General features: G+C 37.1%; 1 protein-coding gene across 1 annotated transcript in view; it reads right to left on the bottom strand.

The window, feature by feature from the left end:
• CNBD1 (cyclic nucleotide binding domain containing 1) overlaps positions 1-19,175 on the bottom strand; it is a 309,767-nt gene that overhangs the window by 120,802 nt on the left and 169,790 nt on the right. The window contains exons 5-6 of the mRNA XM_075919791.2: positions 15,381-15,526; positions 8,591-8,748 (exon numbers count right to left, since the gene is read on the bottom strand). Coding sequence (XP_075775906.2) covers positions 8,591-8,748; positions 15,381-15,526 — 304 coding nt within the window. The remainder of the gene's footprint in view (positions 1-8,590; positions 8,749-15,380; positions 15,527-19,175) is intronic.

Genomic DNA, 19,175 nt, shown 5'->3' on the forward strand with positions numbered 1-19,175 from the left:
GTCTCTGTTTGTCAGAGTCAAGAAATGGATGACAGGAGAGGGATCACTTGATGATTACCTGTTCTGTTCACTCCCTCTGGGGCGTCTGGCATTGGCAAACAGGATACTGGGCTGGATGGACCTTTGGTCTAACCCAGTATGGCCATTCTTATGTTTTTATGTCCTTATGTTTGAATATACCCCCTATGATATGGGAACAGTTTTCCAGTTACTCAACAAGTGCAAAAATTCTATTATGGCATTTGTCCCCATGCCATAACATAGATGGGGCTTCAATTTATTGTTTATCTTGGCTAATGTATTAAAATTATGTCCTCAATGACCCCTCATTCACTTTAATTTTATTCATGTTTCTGATAAGCCTATAATATGTTGCTGAAATTACAAATTTATCCCTGATATAGATGTGAATTACTACTGCTGAGTGTGCAGATATCAGAAAGAAGAAATTAATGGATTCCTCAATAATGGATTCCTCAATAATTTTTCTCAAAGCTTACAATCTGCTTAGACTGAAGATCTTAAAAGATATATTCATTTTAACATAGACATATGCAAGTCCACATTTCCGGGCATGATTTTCCAACAAAGGATAGGTCCAAAGTCTGTCCTTGCTAGGCACTGTAGAAAAGTTGAATATTAAGAGTGTAATATTGTAACTGTTCAATAACTGGCTTCCCCTGGTGATTTCAGGAGTATGAAATTTAGTCTGTTGCTATAAAAACTGGTACCCTGATTTTAAAAATTCACTAATGGAGATTAAATTCAATAACACTGTCAGTATGAAACAGAAAAATTCCAAGTAATAGTTAAGCAGCTTAAATCCTTTTATCCCAATATACCGATGCAACGCATCAGAGAGATAAAACACATTTAAATATTTCTGATCCTTTGATGCTTGTTGCATTTGAATTTGAAGAAGAGTTTTTTACACTATTTAAAAATTGTGCCATATGGGCAATAATAAAAACCTGTGGTTTAAATAGACACAATCCCGAGAACAATCAACATATCATTATCAGCATTTTTGCAGATAAAATAGCACAAAGTGGAGCTTTCTTATTTATGAATGGTATTTCTGTACAAATAGGGCCTATTATTAATCACAGCACTTGTTCAAATCTGTTCATGAGACAAAAGCAACTGAATGTGATTATGGCTTACAATACACAGGCTGTTGTATAGTCAGAGTGACTTCCATATAGCTTATTTATTATATTTATTCTTCATAAACCTATTTTACATTTCAGTTGTTTTTCCTTGGTGGTTTTGTAGTCACTTTTTCATTATTGATGATGTTTTTGTTGAAACGTGGGCTTCCTTTTGCCTAGATCATCTTCTTCTCCTATTGAAGGGCCCAATCCACTGAGCTGTCCATGGCCCTCAACAGCAATGTTTGAACATAACTTCTGTTTGATGTGTAAAATCAATAAGAACTGAGGCATTTGGCAGCTCACGGGATCAAGTCAGAGACCTTCAAGGAGATAATAAGGCCAAGTTTGTGATTTCATGTTAACTTTTCAATAACAGATTTTGACATAGAACTCCCATTTCTCTGCAGGACACAAGGAGGCTGGGATGGAAAGAATTCCTATTCAAACACGACTGACTTACATAACAGCCAAAGGAATAGTAAATGTGACAAGGTAAAAATTGTATTATGTATAAATGTTATCTTCTTTCAAGTGTATTTCTATATAAAAGTTCCTCCTTTTAAGGCTTTATTAGCGGTTCTAATATAAATATATGTTTTCAAGAGGTCATAACTTCATTGGAAGTATTTGCTTCAGGTTGAAACACAGAAGACACCATATTCCCAACACAGGGACTTTTTCTCACCCTTAACATTAATAACACCAGAAAAGGAATTGCTCTTTTTTAAGCTCTACAGAGGAATGCGAGAAAACAGAAATTCATCAGTTTGCACTCCATATTTATTTCTCTTTGTTTTCTAACCTTAGAATTTGCAGGTCCATAGTCAACAGAGGCTACCATAACTATTGAGAGTAAAACTATGCAATTTCTTGAATATTAAAACCCAATATCTTTTTCATAATTCATAATGAACCTAAAACCCAGATCCACTGAAAGTTTCACCATGAAAATCTGGACCAGGTTTAGCATGTAAACCATTCCTCCCCATCAGTGCTGTAGAGGAAACTTTTATTTTATTTTAAACAGGGAACAAAAAATTCATGAGAGGAGGGGTGATGTTGTGGTTAAGGCACTAGACTGCACCTCACAAGTTCAAGGTTCAATTTCAGACTCTGCTATTCAGTTTCTAGGTAAATTTTAGCAAGCCATACACTCTTTAGAGCTCCCATTTCATAATGGGCATAAAATATGTCCTTCCCCCCACCTCACCTATATAGACTTAGTAGATGATTAGGGAAGGGTGCCTCACACTCTGCTTCTACAGCACCTAGCATAATAGAGCCCCAATTTAATTTGTGGTCTCACATGCTATTGTAATATATATAAATATACAACATTGAACTCACTGGCTTGGCCCCATTTTGCTTTTGAACAAAAGCTGGAGTGAATTCTTTTCTATCATCTTGAGCATCTGAAGGATACTTGATTGCAATCCTTAGAAATGCATAGGAGAATTAACATTTCTAAATATATAGGGTATTAAAGATACTCTGCCTGAAACCTTCCATATGAAGGATGCCTCTGTGACATTGGGAGACCAAGCACAAGCTCATGCCAAGGTCCCCACGTCTCAAATGAATGCTAACAGACAGATAGCTGGAATCTCTCCGGTCACTTGTAGGCTAATTTTGACAAAACAGGTATTAGAATTATAAGCAAGTGGTTAGTGGTTAGAGTCTGCTGAATGCTTGTAAGTTGCTGTATGAATTAATATTCCTTATTATTGACCCATATTCAAATGTAATATTTGAGCAGTTGTAGAGTGACTATATGAAAGGTCATAGCGGAGAGTGACATTAATTAGCATGAAGTGAAGCTCTTCTACAGAAATCATTATACCCCTTCCTGAAGAGGAGCCCTAGTGATACATGCTGTGGGTGAATCTTACAACTGGACACTCCCTACATCTGAACTGAGAAATCATCAACAAAAAGATGAAAGCTATATTGTTGTTCTGTTCTCCTCCCCATGAAGATGAATCATACAGGTAGACTCCTAGTAGCCGAATTTGCAGCTCAGAGAACATGGTAGGACAAGAATAAAAAAAAACCCAACACAAGGAATTAGGTGTCTTTATGTTTTTGCCCTGGAGTAATAGAATGTACCCCTCTATTTAAATTATTGTAATAATCTTTGTACAGGGAATCCCTTGTGAAGCATCATTTGACAAACCCATAACCTGCTCATTAATAACATCATAGTTAAATGCAAGTAACACTGAGGAATGACTAAACCAGTTTCTTAAAGACCAAGGGCAAGCTGATACCCCAGGTAGGTGTCAACAAAGCTGATGAACCTTCATCTATTAAGTGGCCATTCTTTAGCAAAAAAAGAGGGGGAATGGACAAAAAGATGTACATCTTAGAAAACAATAGCATGAGGTTTCCTTCAATCACCAGATTCTGTCTTAGTTCTCAACTGAAAATGCTTTTTCAAAGAGGGACAGAAGAGGCAAACACTCCAGGATATTCCCTCCTCTCAAGGGAAACAGCCACTGGATTCAGGGGAAGGAGTCCTGACCTAAGAGTTTGATCAGAACTGTTTCTCCCCCTGAAAGTCTGGCCACACATGTTTCATGTATGTCTGCATTGGAGCTGCAAGGTATGAATTCCAGCCGAAGGAGACATATCTGTGTCAGCTCTGATTGAGCTAGTGTGCTAAAATTCAAGTGTTGTCACATTGGTGCAGGGGGTCTGAAGGGTTAGTCACCCTCAGTACTGTCCAATCTGAGGCCATAGTAAGCACCTGAGGTGGCTATCCCTCATCAGAACTCTCGGTGCCACAGTTAGACTTGTATTTTTAATATGTTAGCTGGATCACAATTAGAATGGGTTTATGTCCTTCAGCTAGAAGTCACACCTTGCAGTTCAGTGTAGTGAAACTCTATGTTTGGGTATCCAGAATTCAATAAATTTGGGCCAGAAACTGTATGTGTCTCAGTTTCCCAATCTGTAAAATGGAGGAAATACATATCTCATAGGAATGTTGTGAGACTAATGTAATTAAAACATGAAAAAGTTGTTAGAGCAGTGAAAATTATTATGAAATTATTATTAAAATGTTTTAATATCTGTGTTAAAAATTAGGACCATGTTTTGTAGGATTAGTTGGAATGCATTCAAAGTTGGGAAAGAATATCTCTGCTGTGTTTAAATATGATGCATAATATGCTGTAGCTGAATGCTTACATTACTGCTAAGAAAAACAAACTTCCAAGACAACAATCTCCAACATTTTTGAAGCTGATTGACAATGAGAAACTCAATTAGTACCTTGAAAAGCACAGACAGGAATTAAGTGTATATCAAAAGGCTCCCAAGAGGAGATAAGCTTCTTTATAATTGTCATAAATGTATGATGGCCTATTTTAAAAGGATGCATATTGAAAGCATAAATCTGTAGCGTGGAAGGCAAATACTAGATAAACTCTGTTGTACTACACAATGAAACTGGTACTTTAAAATTATTTCAGCAAAATAGTTACCAGAAGCAATGATTTTATTTATTAGAGACTTGACAATCAAGCCATTTTATTAAGAAATATATGTGTTTTGTGGGCCACAAATCTGGGACTCTAGCTTATGAATAAGGGAACTTCAGAACAAATGGTCTCTCTCCTAATGTTTTAAACTCCTGACCGCAACAGTTCCTTTACTCAGAAGTCAAACAAACATACTAATGAGTAGGGTGCTAAATATTTCTTTCTTCATAAATTACACTGTGTAAAAGTATGCTGAACTGGAAAGACCTGTGACACAACAGACTGAGAACAAACATGCCTATGATGTTCAGTAGGAAACTACCACATTTGCAATGGTCCACATCACACTTTTGTTTCAGATTTATATTGGGGTGTTCTATAAACTTCTGAGTCACTTGCCAGTAGTCAGATGAAGTTTCTTGTTGGTAAACAGTGACAATCTTGAGGAACCATGCATAAAACTCATTCCCTAAAGGATAAGCAATGATTCTCATTGAAATAATTAACAAAAGTGCAATTGTTGAATTGGGTGAGTGGCATGATACTTGACCTATAATGACAGAAAGGCCAGGACTATCCCCAAAGAGCATATTAAAGGTGTCTTTTTCTGATAATTCTGAGAAAACAGTTGGCATATCTCTGGCAATCTGTCAGAAAGATTCAATTTAGAGCAGACAGAATAAGGGAGAATTGATCTTGTCTCCCTGCTTTTCTGCTCAAGGTCAATTATTTTATTCTAGTGGGACTGCATAAGGAATTTTCAATGACCCCTTTTTGCAAGGCATTAACTCTAGATCCTGAAGGCATTGGGAATACATTCATTGTTTTGATGAGACAAGAGATGCAAGAGACAATATACTTAAAATGCTTGAAAGGTAAGCCTAACAACCTCCTTTCTGGAAGTTTGATGGAAACTTCTTGTAAGTGATTGTAAGTGACACGGCCATCCACAGAAAAATTAAATAACTTCCCCAAACCTCTAAGTGCCAATCAGAATTATTCAACCTATATAACAAGAAGGAAAGGAAATTCAAGTTTCCTGGCAGATAATTTTCACATAGTTTCCTCAACACCAACAGTAAAATTACAGTATAAAAAACTCAGTTTACCTTCCATGTCCATGTGTACAATTATAGCAATACCAAATATTGGTGTGTTAAAAGATCAGTTACTTTTTTTCTTTGACAAATCACTAGATTTGAAAATGTAAATACCTCATTGCTGTAACTGACCTATAAGCACACTGAACAACTGGTATGCAATCTTGTCAACAGATCACCTGGGAAGAACATTTTATCAAACAAATTTGCTCTAAACCAGTTACCTCCTTTATGTGAAATAAGTAGAAAAGAGAGGTTATAGTGTTACACGTAATTGCATGAGCTATATAACTCAGAGCAACAGATCATTCATCAAAAAGGGAAATTTTGCAGAAATCTAGGGTAAAAATTTCAAAAGCCCCAAGATCCCCTTGAAAATCAATGGGATTCAAATGTCTAAGTCCTTAAAGCACTTTTGAAAAGGTTCTCCTCAGGTTATGATGTGGAAGAGTAAACAATTTTGATACTTGGAAAAACAAGTAGGAAAACACTTTACCTCAAAATTATATGCTAATGAAAAAGTAAAATTATGCCATAAGATATACAAAATAGATGGCAGACCAATTTACAACTTTTAATCAAAATTAATTACTTGGGCTGTTTCATAAAATATTCAATATCAATCCTTCAAATGGAACAGCTGCCAACACACTGTGTATAGACAGCTGTGGCCTCAAACATGCTGAGCATCCTCAGCTTTCATTGACTTTAACTGGCGTGTCAGTGATCAATACTTCTAAAAATGAAGCCCTTATCTCCTAATGACATGACTACATTGAGAGAGCACAGAGCCATTTGAAGCTGAGATATGGAGCTGTGACTACTACTTGATGCATAGAGTATGATATGTTGAAAAACAGGAGATATTTCATGTGGTATGAATTAGGCTACAGCTTTTTTATTAGATGTCTGGAACTGCCTGGCAGTGCAGGTAACCCCATTTTCATTCCATAATTATTCAGGGGGCTTTTATCCAGGTCTCCCTAGCCATCCATTACTAGCACATTATCATCCATCCCTCCCAGGAGCACTAAGGTGGGCTACAAAAAATGTGGGTTGGCTAACTTGACTCCTTGCTGTACCAATCATTAGAGTACCCAACCCCACCCTGTTCCATTCCTTTTAACAAATACCTCTTTTTAAGTCCTTTTCCAAGCTTTGTATCTGCTCACTGTATAACTTCTCTGTGGAGGATCTGCACAGTACATCTGCCAAATACTTACATAATGACTTGTGACCTGCAGCCTACTGCCCTTCATGCTGTACATGAACAAAGTCCTTCCTGAGAGGGAATTTTAGTGATCCCTCAGCTTGCTCCGTGTAAAATGAGGCTTCCCCCACAGAGCTGCCCCTTTTAAACTCTTCCACCTGTCCACTTCCCATGGAATGAGTCAGCATCAACCTGAAGGCCTCTTATCCCCTTCTGCAGCATCTCTTCCCTACCCCAACCCTAGTCATAAAGCACCATTAGAAACCCAAATCTTGCCTACACACACACACACACACACACTCTGAGGCTACGTCTACACTGCCGGCTTTGCCGGCAGTGCCTATGTAAATGAAGTGCAGATTAGCCTATTGCCATGCTTCATTTGCATAATTTATTCAAGCTGTTTTTGCACAAGGGGTTTTTGCACAAAAACAAGCAGTGTGGATGGGGGTATTTTGCACAAAACCCCTATTTTGCACAAGATCCTTATGCCTTATCCTTAGGCATAAGGATCTTGCACAAAACGGGGGTTTTGCACAAAAAAAGGTCCACACTGCTTGTTTTTGCACAAAAAACCGTTGCACAAAAATGAGAAATAAATTATGCAAATGAAGCATGGCAATATTCTAATCCATACTTCATTTGAATAGGCAGTGCCCGCAGTGTAGACGTAGCCTTAAAGTTTACTCAAACTAAACTGGTAATTGGTAAACCGGTGAACTAAAAGGTGAGCAAGAATAGGTTGCCTGGTATATTCCATAATAAATAATTCCATGTACTAAATAAGGCTGGCATTATATGGAGAAATATCTTTCAAAATACTGGATAATGCTGGTACCTTCAGTAACTTCTGAATTAAGTCTGAAAGTATGTATGTATACTTTCCTAGTGCATGTACATGTCCTATGTACAATACATTCTTGTTTACCCAATGATTTAAGGGGACAGCTAATCCTTTTGGGTACTCAATATTTGGACAATCAGGTGTTTAGTACTCCACAGATTTTGAAATCTGTGCTTCAGAAGCCAACAATTACTGTCTAGTTTCCTCAAAGACATCCAGCTAAGAAGAAAACAGAAAGATTATGGGTTTAATTGCAAGTGTGTGTGTGTTTTATTTTATTTTATTTTTGGAGAGAAAGGGTTTTTTGTTGCATTTGGGTATTTTTTATACACAGGAAACAAATTTCTGTATTGAAACCCTTAAATGTTTATGAGGTTCAGTGCACACATCTTTCTTTGTGGATAATTTGATGCACTAAAACTTACAAGAGACTAAGGATTTCAGTGAATAATTGTTATCCAGCCAGCATCCCTAGGTCACATAGGATCAGCAGAATACACTAGTCAAAGGGCCCATGACTTATTGTGTTCTGCTGGATTAGACTGCTTTGGAAAAACTGGCATCTGTCTTTACAGATCCAGATCTGAAAACACTTTTATTTGAAACAAAAAAGGGACATGAACTATATTGAGATAAATCCAGGTAAATGAGGGTTTAGATATGCGATGTTTAAGTATGTAAGATCATGTTGAAGTCTCTTTGTACATGTATATATACATACATAATTAGTGTTACATAATATTTATGTATATAAAATGCTTAGCATGTTACAGATCATTACTTTCTCTATCACAGCTTACCAATGTTCGTCCTGAAATACCAATCATAGTAGCTTGACTAGTAGCTGATAATGCTTCACATAATGAATGAAAGTCTTCTCCAAGCATTCTTTTGTAAAACTTTGCTTGAGGTCTAGCAGAGCCTTTTAATATGGCATAGAAACCTTGATTTCCAACAACTGTAATTAAAAACAAAACAAGTATTTCATTTCTCAATTATATTATAGACAGTTTACCACATATACTGGGCTTTCTTCATTGTAATTTGATCTTATATTGTGTGCAATAATAATGAAGATCCTTGACATCTTTTATTAAAACATACAAAGAAAAATAATTCAAAATTAGCAAAATATCCATAATATGAATATTCATTGTAAGCAGTCAGACATGACCCCCGCTCTCCTCCATTGGCGTCTAGCTGACTCGACATACTCCTCTGCTTTCCCATTTTCCCTTTACCCTACCTCTCTTAGTTACAATCTATGTTAAGCTCTGTATCATGCTTTGGTATGTTAACTTATATTATTTACATTAGGTCCTTTTAGTATGCCAAGTAATCCAATTTATGGTAGGTTTCTGGCACTCAAGGCCATCATGAGGCCCAGCTTTGCCTAGAAACCATGTTGCTTATGAATATGTATGTAACCTATGGAATGTGTGCAAGGTGTGATTGACAAATAATCATAGGCAGTTTAGGATCTGTGACTTTTTAAGACAGACAAAAGACCCTGCAAGCAGATAAATTAATTGAGAAGCAGCCAGAAAATCACTCTTTCTCTTGGACAAAATGTAACATCACAGCAGAAACCTGGGACTGGCCCAGGGAAAGTAAAGCCTCCTGCAGATCGGAAGAGATCTCCCAAGGAACATAATGATTGAGTCTCAGGGAAGCTGAAGCCTGGCCACCAGCTGCCTACAAAATCAAAAGTAATCTACATCACACTTGCAGCCTGCTTCCAAACTGCCAGCATGAATGTGATGTGTGTGTGTATGTGTGAGTATCACCTTACTCTTAAGAATCTGTGCTAATAAACAACCCCAAAAGCGATACTACTCCAGCCCATCCTTTGTCTGGGTTTGTTCCTCAGCAGGTCTGAGGAAGTGCAACATCCATAACGTCAGGGCATGGTTTACAAAAGAAATATTTTCTCATTTATAAAACAAAGAAAACAATAAAAAAAATCAAACAACACCAAATGAACAACACAGAGGGGTCTATGAGGAAAAGTTCAAGAAACACACACATACAACATAGTTGTGTGCCACTGGTATTTTACAGCTATCTAAGAATAACTGGTCCATCTGTTTTTGACAGGTAGTCAGAGCAGTCCAGCCATAGGGTTACTTCTTATTGAAGGACTGACATTCTTATTTAAGCCAGGTAGCATACAGCAGCAGCACTGCATAATAATACTGGGAATCATTCCACAGATCTATTATTTTAATCCTGATTATATTTCAATGCTTATTTTTATTGAGATTATAAACTTAAGCATTTCATTGTACTGACAAGCAGTTTTCTTTAATGGAGTATCAAATATTTGGAACAGTTAACACATTAAATACAATAAATTAAATTAAAAATATTTTACATGTAATTTATTATAGTTTGTACATTTAAGAAATGCACATATCCAACTTTTTAAAGTGCATGTACAAAGCAGATTTTAAACTACTAAACAATCTGAATTTAGTCCAAAGTAAGTTAAAGGACTCCATTTGGGTCAAACCATAAAGCTAAGATAGGCACCCAGATGTCATATTTGGGGGTTATATCAGCAGCCAGATGTCTAAATACCTATTTAAAATGCCTATTTGCCAATTTGAAGAACTGAACGCAGATGCTCATAGATGTTATAGAGTACACGGAAAGTTGCAATGCTTTACGGTTTAGCAGGCATGTTTTTAACAGGTTGTGCCATTTTGCTTCTCCATTTCTCCTTCCATATCCCTAAAAGCACACAACATTATCATTCTGGGACAACTGAAGCAGAAGATAAAGTTGCTTGCCAGCACCATAGTCTGTATACAGCTTTATCAGCTAATGCAGCGAAGAGTAGGTCCCTATTAATCACAAGTTGAAAAAGTAAAATTATTTTCCTACTTGTCTCTTCTCGTACAGGCTGGAATTCTTTAATTTTTTTGCATCATGAACTTTTCTTGCTCTTATTCCACCAGTGGAGCAGCTTTCTTATGAGTAGTTTTGTCATCCAAGAAAGTAAAGAGGGGACTAAGTCATCCACAGATGTCTGTGCCACTGAACTGTCGCCAGTTCAGGGAACAACAAAGTTCCCAGCGGAAAAGGCTTTTCTTACCCCATAGTCTTTCCTCCACACAATGCTATATAGCAATGTAAATGACCAAAAAATTGCCTCTGTTTCTTTTCTGATTACATCTCAGAAAGCTGTTGTTTTGCTTATCCTGTACCAAGTCAAGCACCAACCTCCAGAGGCTAAAAGATACAGTATCCTAAAAAAAATAGGAAGACCTCTCTAAGGCCGTGTCCAGACTCAGGGGTTTTTTCGGGAAAAGTAGTCTTTTCCCGAAAAAACTTCCCTTGCGTCCAGACTCAAGCCGCGTTCTTTCGAAATTATTTCGAAAGAACGCGGCTTTTCTTTCGATGGCGGTAAACCTCGTTTCACGAGGAAGAACGCCTTCCTTCGAAAGTTCCTCTTTTGAAGGAAGGCGTTCTTCAATGTAAAGAGGCCGTCTTCGAAAGAGAGCATCCAGACTCGCTGGGTGCTCTCTTTCGAAAAAGCGGATTTTTCTTTCGAAAGATCCGCGTGCAGTCTAGACGCGATCTTTCGAAAGATGCTCTTTCGAAAGATGCTTTCGGAAGAGCATCTTTCGAAAGAAGCCTGCAGTCTAGACATAGCCTCAGTGAAAGTGGTCACTTTGATTCCTGAGACAGACTGGTTTTCCAACAAGAATTCCCAAAATCTAAAGTATAAAAGAGGGTTCTTTAAAAATTCCCATGGTCTTTCATCACTGCCAATATTCTATGGAGTAGCTAAGCAGCATGTCGAAAATACCATTAAGCAATTTGCTAAATGTAGAGAGAAAACATGACTGATGGCAGAAAGGCTGCTGTGTGAAAAGATAACATCCTGTTACTTGTAACCAATTAAGTTGACCTTGCCTGTTAGGTACGTTACCATAGTTGTATCTGTAATGCAGATTAGTCCCACCAGTACTCATTGTCAAGAAATGTGTCTTGCACTCATTCCTAAATACCCTTTGTTCAGTTCCATCCATTACACTAATTCAACCCCCGTGCATCACAATTTTTCACCCTCTTAGGTGTAGAAATTCTTAAAATATTTGTAAATGATTCAGTTCATTTAATCTTTCCTCCTAAATCAATCCAAAACTCTTCAACATTTCTGTTATTTTCTCCAAGTTCTCCCTAGTTTGTGAGCATTTCTGGGGCACTAAAATGCCCGTATTTCAATGCAATAGTCTAGGTAATGTGTAAAAGGAAACACTCTGTCCTGAAACATTAAGTCCAAAGTTGTATAACCATACACTATTGTAATCTACTGTGCAATTAATTGACCACCAACACATAATAAGCCTCTTTTAGCATTAGCACTTTTCCCAACTGAATACCTTTGTTTTGGAGTATTTAATAGAGGTAATAATATGCTATATTTCTAGTTCCAAACCTCATTTTGTTATAAATTTCTACATTCCCAAAGGCCTTTTGTATGAGTTTTTCTCTTCATTAGTGCCTCCCACACCTCTTAATTTTTGTATCAGCAAATATAAGGCCAGATTCTGCCACCTTGATGTTGAAATCAGTGGGACTACTCACGTTAAGAGTTATGTGTACTCATGAGTCTATCCAGGATCAGAGCCTAACTCCACAAGTATTCCCACTGAAATCAAGGGAAACTCTAATCACAGGATAACAACTGCAAAACTTTTGAGGCAAGAGTCATTTAGAGATCTCCCTTAGTATAAGTGCAAAGCACAAACCCAAATTTAAAAAATAATATATCTTTATTCCTTAAAACATGGAATTTCTTAGAATTACCAAATGTTGAAATGAAATGTAATCTTTTGCGGGAAATGTCATTATATAATTTTGCTATTCTGCTGAGTAAGTGCATCTAACCTCACAACTGCTATATTTTATCAGTATAATTAATGCAGAACAGCAGATGAAATATTACAAAATGAATAATAAAATAGTCAGTTAAAACACAGTAGTTGTGAACCCCTTACAAAGTTAACACATTTGTTAACAATAAATTAACAAGTCTTTTGGGCTTTATCCAGTACCCTTATGTCATTGATTTAATGATATGTCATTGATTTAATGTATGCAGTACCAGTGCCTTGATATATGTCAAAATACTTTGATAGAAATCAGAAAATGTTGCACCTTTAGTACTTCCAAAAAGATACCTGGAGAGCAAATTAGTGTAGAAACTCTTGCAATAGAATTTTTTTGTGTGAGAAAAGAAAAAAAAATGGTTTCCTGAACTGTTCTCTGAAGGATAATATTCTGAGATTAAAAAATATGTCTGACATGTATTAATGTTATCGATTCTGTTTTACTTAGTATAAAATCAATTTAGTGTTTATTTTTGGGTCATAGCATCCAATTAGATTGAAAATGTTGCTTAGTCATGTTCAAAGAACTGGAAAAGATTGCATAGTGATGCAAAGCAGATTTGTCTTTAAGGCAGTATGTGGCAGGCTGAATTATTAAGATTAGCTTTTATCTCCAACACAGTTTGGTGATCAACAATCTTAGCCACTATTTTACAACACATTCTGATTTTGAATTAACTGCTGAAAAATCAACAGGGCACTCAATATAAAGTAACATGAATGTCCTGGTGACCAAGATATGTACAGTAATTCACAGAGAAGTCCTCAATTCTTGCACATTTGTATAGTGAATTGAGATGCCAATTTTCATGACTATCATTTGAATTACTAGCTTTGACTTTAAATTTGTCCTATTCATTATCTCTACATCATTATGTAAATGTAGTTCCTGCCTGTTCACATTTCAGTTCAGTCTGCCTGTTAATTACACAGCTATGCTGTAATGTGTGCTGCTCTGTTCTGAGTTCCATGCTTTGATTTCCATTTTCACTTTAGATGAATTATTTCAAACATTTAAAGGATGATTGGAATGCAATGCTCAAGAATAAATGGATGTGTTGGATCAAACTAAGGTTCACTGTTAGACTTGCATTGATACAATCCCATTGTTAACCACCAATATACCAGAAACTATTACAAGGGGATATGGATTTTTAATGTTCACATCTTTTTTTTAATGCTGTGGCAGTACAAGGAATGCACATGCCAAAGGAGTTAACCAAGTTTAAGGCAGATGGGTTATAAATATTGCTACTTCATTTTAAGACAGTTAAAAACAAAATGATTATTAGGCAATTACTTCTAATTTTTACAACTCCATTCCCCCTCCATTTTTTTTAAATTAAGCCTTTTCCTTCCATTCTTGTTTTCTGGAATGAGTACAAATCAAGAGAATAAATTTTATCTCAGGTATTATCAGACTAATTCCACAATGAGGCTATATAACATGAAGCATCAACCATTGCTCTGACGATAGATAATTCAGAGCAACTTGCTTTCATAATGAATTTTACAGCAGCACTATCTCCTTACTAGAATACATCATATGAGCAACGGTGCTTTGTATTATCCATCACCAGAGCAATGGCGCTTGGTGTTATCCATCAAAAAAGCAATGGCACTTAATGTTATACATCAAAGCGATGGTATTCTGATGATGTACAATAGAAAACACCATTCCCTGATGACATGATTATAACACAGGCTTGGTCCAATTTGGAAGAAGCTACTAGAAGTTTTTGAAAAGAAAAATTTTATGAACTTTTAAAAACATCTAATCTGTGGGGATTTTATATTAGTAACTCCCATCAAATAAATTACAATAGGTCTTTCAGGATTTTTGCTTCCCAAGGATTGGAAAGAATCATTAAACAGAATGACATTCCTCACTACAATATAGTTATAGGAATAAAATCCGTGATTTAATATAAAGCAAAATTAGAAAAGTTAAGGCACCTAGCATCATTAGTCACTATTTAAAATCTTTTGATTCATAGTCACTGAGTACTATTCAGAAACTGAAGGTTCTGTTAGATACAGATTTTTTGCTGAAGACACAAACTCTCTTGTAGGTTTCTTAGCCTAGTATGACGGGGACTTAAATATTGTGCCTACATTTCACACTAAAAATGAAAAAATAACCTTTTTTCCAGAATTTTAATATGTAGATATATTTTTCCTCTCAAAGCACAACTAATTTACCCTTGACAGAACCTTTACAGTCTTTTTGAATAACAAGAATGTGTCTCATCCCAGAAGCATATCCCTAACAGACGGCGATATATTCAAAGATATAGAAGATATGTTTCATCACCTAGAAAAGCAATTTATGTATACAGATTGAACTTCTCCAATCCAGGACTCTTTGGTCTGGCAACATCCATGGTCTGGCATGACTTTGGTTAGCCGGATGTCCACTTATCCTCAGTGTGGCCAAGTTTCCTGCGGTCCCATAAAGTTTGCTTATAGTCAGCAATCCTGGATCTCAGTGCTCTGTGCTATTATTTAGTTTTTACCCCTAAATGTCTTTTAAAATCCCAATTAGCAGTGGAAGTATTGGTAACGCAGCTAGACAGTATTGATGTCCTGAGGTCCAGCACCAGACGGCCCGGAGGATGCCAGTGTAGAGAGGTTCAAACCTTATGTTATAACCAGATAAGAAAATTATTGTGACAGATATATCACTTACCTGTGCTTCCTTTTACCCAGTGTTCCATGATGGTACAAATGCTGAGTTCCTTCAGCTCTTCATCAGAAAGCTGAACTCTGATGTCAGGAATGAGCTTCATCATCTCGTACACTGTGTTATGTTCTTTGGCAGATCTTAGAATGGGGCTGCAAATAATGTATTAATATATATCAGAAGGTAATACATTTGGGAGATTCAATCTATATAATTTGCTATCTTGTTAAAATCATTTATTGTTTTGTTTGAAGATACGTTTGAACATTAGACATTACTTCTGCTATAAATGTCCACTATGCATTGACTTAACCACAGTGAACACAATACTGTTTTCTAGTTCATTACGCTGTGCTTTATGTTAGGTATAACCAATTCCATTGCAGCTACTATTTAACTGAATGCTCTACACTGTAAATGTATGGTGTCGGGCCATAAGAATATTTATGTCACCATATAGCATTTTGAGATCGTATCAGAAACATATGTGCAGTAATTATTCATTTTACAAATATAACATTAATTAACTTTCTGTATAAATTCAGGAAGAAACGTAGGAATTACAGCTTATTTATTGAATGCAGTAATGAAAGAATTTCAATGTCACAATGTATTCAATGTAGTAACATCATTCCTACAGTACAAACTTAGCAGTAACCCTATTTCTTATTGGCTCTGCTGCGTTTAGCCTTTGTAATGTTCTCAGTAAAAATTATTTTACACACGGATAGCACTGTGTAACTGAGTATTTCTTCCTCTCCTGGAGTGCACCAAACTTCTCTTCCAGAAATAGTTCATCTGAAATTATGTGAACCAAATAAAAATCGTGTTTACTTATAAATATTCAAAGTAAAATAATGTACATGTGTAAAGTGCGTATTTAGATGGAAGATCAGTCTGTGGTGGGGAAAGGGAATGTGCTGCAGAAAAAGGGATTAAGTGTTTGATACAAAGCATAATGAAATATCTCAATTTTTCTACTGAATTTTAAGAGCTTTGGATCAGGCCTCAAAAGCGAACAGTTAAATCTCTACTAGGAGAAAGTAAAGGGGCATAGTTAATCACAAAAGCTACGTCTACGCTGGCAGCTTCTTGAGGAAGAACTCTTTTGCGGAAGAGTTCTTGAGCAAAAACTCTTCCACAAGAGAGCGTCTACACTGCCATGTGCTTTTGCGTAAGAGCATCCATGGCAGTGTAGACATTCTCTTCCACAAGAAAGCTCTGATGGCCATTTTAACAATAGGGGCTTCTTGCGCAAGAAATGCATGTTGCCTGTCTACACTGCTCTCTTCTGGAAGAGCTCTTGTGCAAGAGGGCTTATTCCTCGTGGGGAGAGGAATAACTCTTCCGGAAGAAGCCCTGTTTTACAATGCTATACTGTAAATTTACTTCTGAAAGAATGCTCATGCAGTGTAGACAGCCAGCAAGTTTTTGTGGAAGAACGGCTGTTCTTCCACAAGAAGCTGCCAGTGTAGACGTAGCCAGCGGCATTAAATTTCATGCTTTCAAACATTCAACCAATTAATGGACTTGTACAATAGGTCATTATTAACTTTTAATCTAGGCAACAGAAAATGAAATAAGGTGGTTTTATGTTCTCTAATGCATATCTCTTTGTTTGTTAACAAACACTTCCTCACCTATCCATATTCTCATTTACTCTGTGAAAATTGTTCCCAATTGCTAAGACCAAAGTGTTTGTGTTCTTTAATTTAATTTTAAATATGGAATAGAATTCTCCAACTCTCTTAGGGTAGTTTGGAAAAAAGAAGATTAAGGGGGGACATGATAGCGGTTTTCAAATATCTAAAAGGGTGTCACAAGGAGGAAGGCGAAAATTTGTTCCTCTTGGTTTCTGAGGACAGGACAAGGAGTAATGGGCTTAAAGTGCAGCAGGGGAGGTTTAGATTGGACATTAGGAAAAAATTCCTAACTGTCAGGGTGGTCAAATATTGGAATAAATTGCCAAGGGAGGTGGTGGAATCTCCCTCTCTGGAGATATTTAAGAACAGGTTAGATAGACATCTGTCAGGGATGGTGTAGACGGAGCTTGATCCTGCCTTGAGGGCGGGGGGCTGGACTCGATGACCTCTCGAGGTCCCTTCCAGTCCTATTATTCTATGATTCTATGATTCTATGTCTACACTAGCCACCCTAGTTCGAAGTAGGGTGGCTAATGTAGTCATTTGAACTTGCAAGTGAAGCCCGGGATTAAAATATTTGCATGTTCCCGGGCCATTTTTAAATGCCCGGTAGTTCGGACTCCCTGCCCGTGGCTACACGTGGCACGCACTAGGTAGTTTGAATTAAAGCCCCTAATTCAGGGGCTCATTACAGGAGGAGTAACGGTAGTCTGAATTAGGGGCTTTAGTTTGAACTACCTAGACCGTGCTGCGTGTTGCCACGGGCAGAGAGTCTGAACTACCGGGCATTTAAAAATGGAGGCGCCCAGGAACATGCAAATAAAGCCTGGGATAATTTTAATCCCGGGCTTCATTTGCAAGTTCGAATGACTACATTAGCCACCCTACTTCGAACTAGGGTGGCTAGTGTAGACATACCCTTATAGCTTATTGCAAATATTATTTATACTTTCACACACCTGTAGTGCTAAACTATTTGTTCAGCAAAAAACAGATTATAAAGCCAGATTTGTGCTTGTGTTCTCTTAGACCTTACCCTGAGATGTTCACCTCTTCTCTGGTGTCTGACAGAAAAATAATAGACTATGAGCCAATGTATATAGAGAGGAAGCATACAATATTCTGGGTGAATTATCAGGAGTATCATATGTAAGGCATGGAAGGTGTTTGTTCCTCTCTACACAGTACTTGTGCAGCCTCAGCTGAGCCCTGTATCTAGTTATGGGAGTAATGTTTTAAGAAAAATGGGAACAAATTGGAAAGTCCAGTGGAGAACAATAAAAGTGGCAAAAGGTGTAGAAAATCTGGTCTATGAAGAAAGGTTAAAAAAACATGGATGAGTTTAGTCTTGAGAAAAGAAGACCGAGGAGGAGATCTGATGATAGCCATCCAGGATGTTATTATATAGTTCTCTATTCTTCTCCATGTCCATTGAAGGTAGAATCAGAAGTAATTGGCTTCATCTGCAGCAAGGGGCATTTAAGTTCGATATTGAGAAAACGTTCTAACTATACATATAGGTTAGCAAGGGTGGTTGCAGGATTCTTATCAGTGGAGGTTTTAGAGAAAAGGGTAGAGAAATACCTATTGCGGTGATGTAGGGGTTTTTGGAGTACGTGGGGGGGGGGGGGTGGACAAGGTAACATATTCATGTGCCTTCCAGCCCTACATTTCTATGAATTTTACTTCCTTCATCCACATTCTTTCTTCCTTCAGCCCAGGATCTGACACTGAAGTATCCTTCCTCTGATATATCTCCATTTCTATCACCTGATAATTCAGCTCAATCTCCTACCCTCCCTGCCAAGCTCCATTCTGGGTTCTTCCACTCAGCCATCAAATATGCTCTTGTACCTCCTATTATCTCTGTATGCAACTAGCGCCTAATTTGGACATGCAGTTACTGCAGCAATGAATAGCGATTGGGTAAATGCACACATAAGGAGGCCACTGTCTGTGGATACAGGGCAATATGTGACTCTAACTTTTAATACTCTACCAGTGACCCAACACTAAAAATACAAAGTTTGACACACCTATCCCTAACCCACGTTGATCCACGGTAGCTAATGTCCTCCTAGCTATCTGGCAAGTTAAAAATAGCAATGTGATGTCACAAGTGGGAGCCAATGGATTTGTTCAGTTGAAAAGCATATCA

The sequence above is a fragment of the Pelodiscus sinensis genome, chromosome 2 (genome assembly GCF_052426305.1).
Source record: "Pelodiscus sinensis isolate ZL-2025 chromosome 2, ASM5242630v1, whole genome shotgun sequence".
NCBI classification, from domain to species: Eukaryota; Metazoa; Chordata; order Testudines; family Trionychidae; genus Pelodiscus; species Pelodiscus sinensis.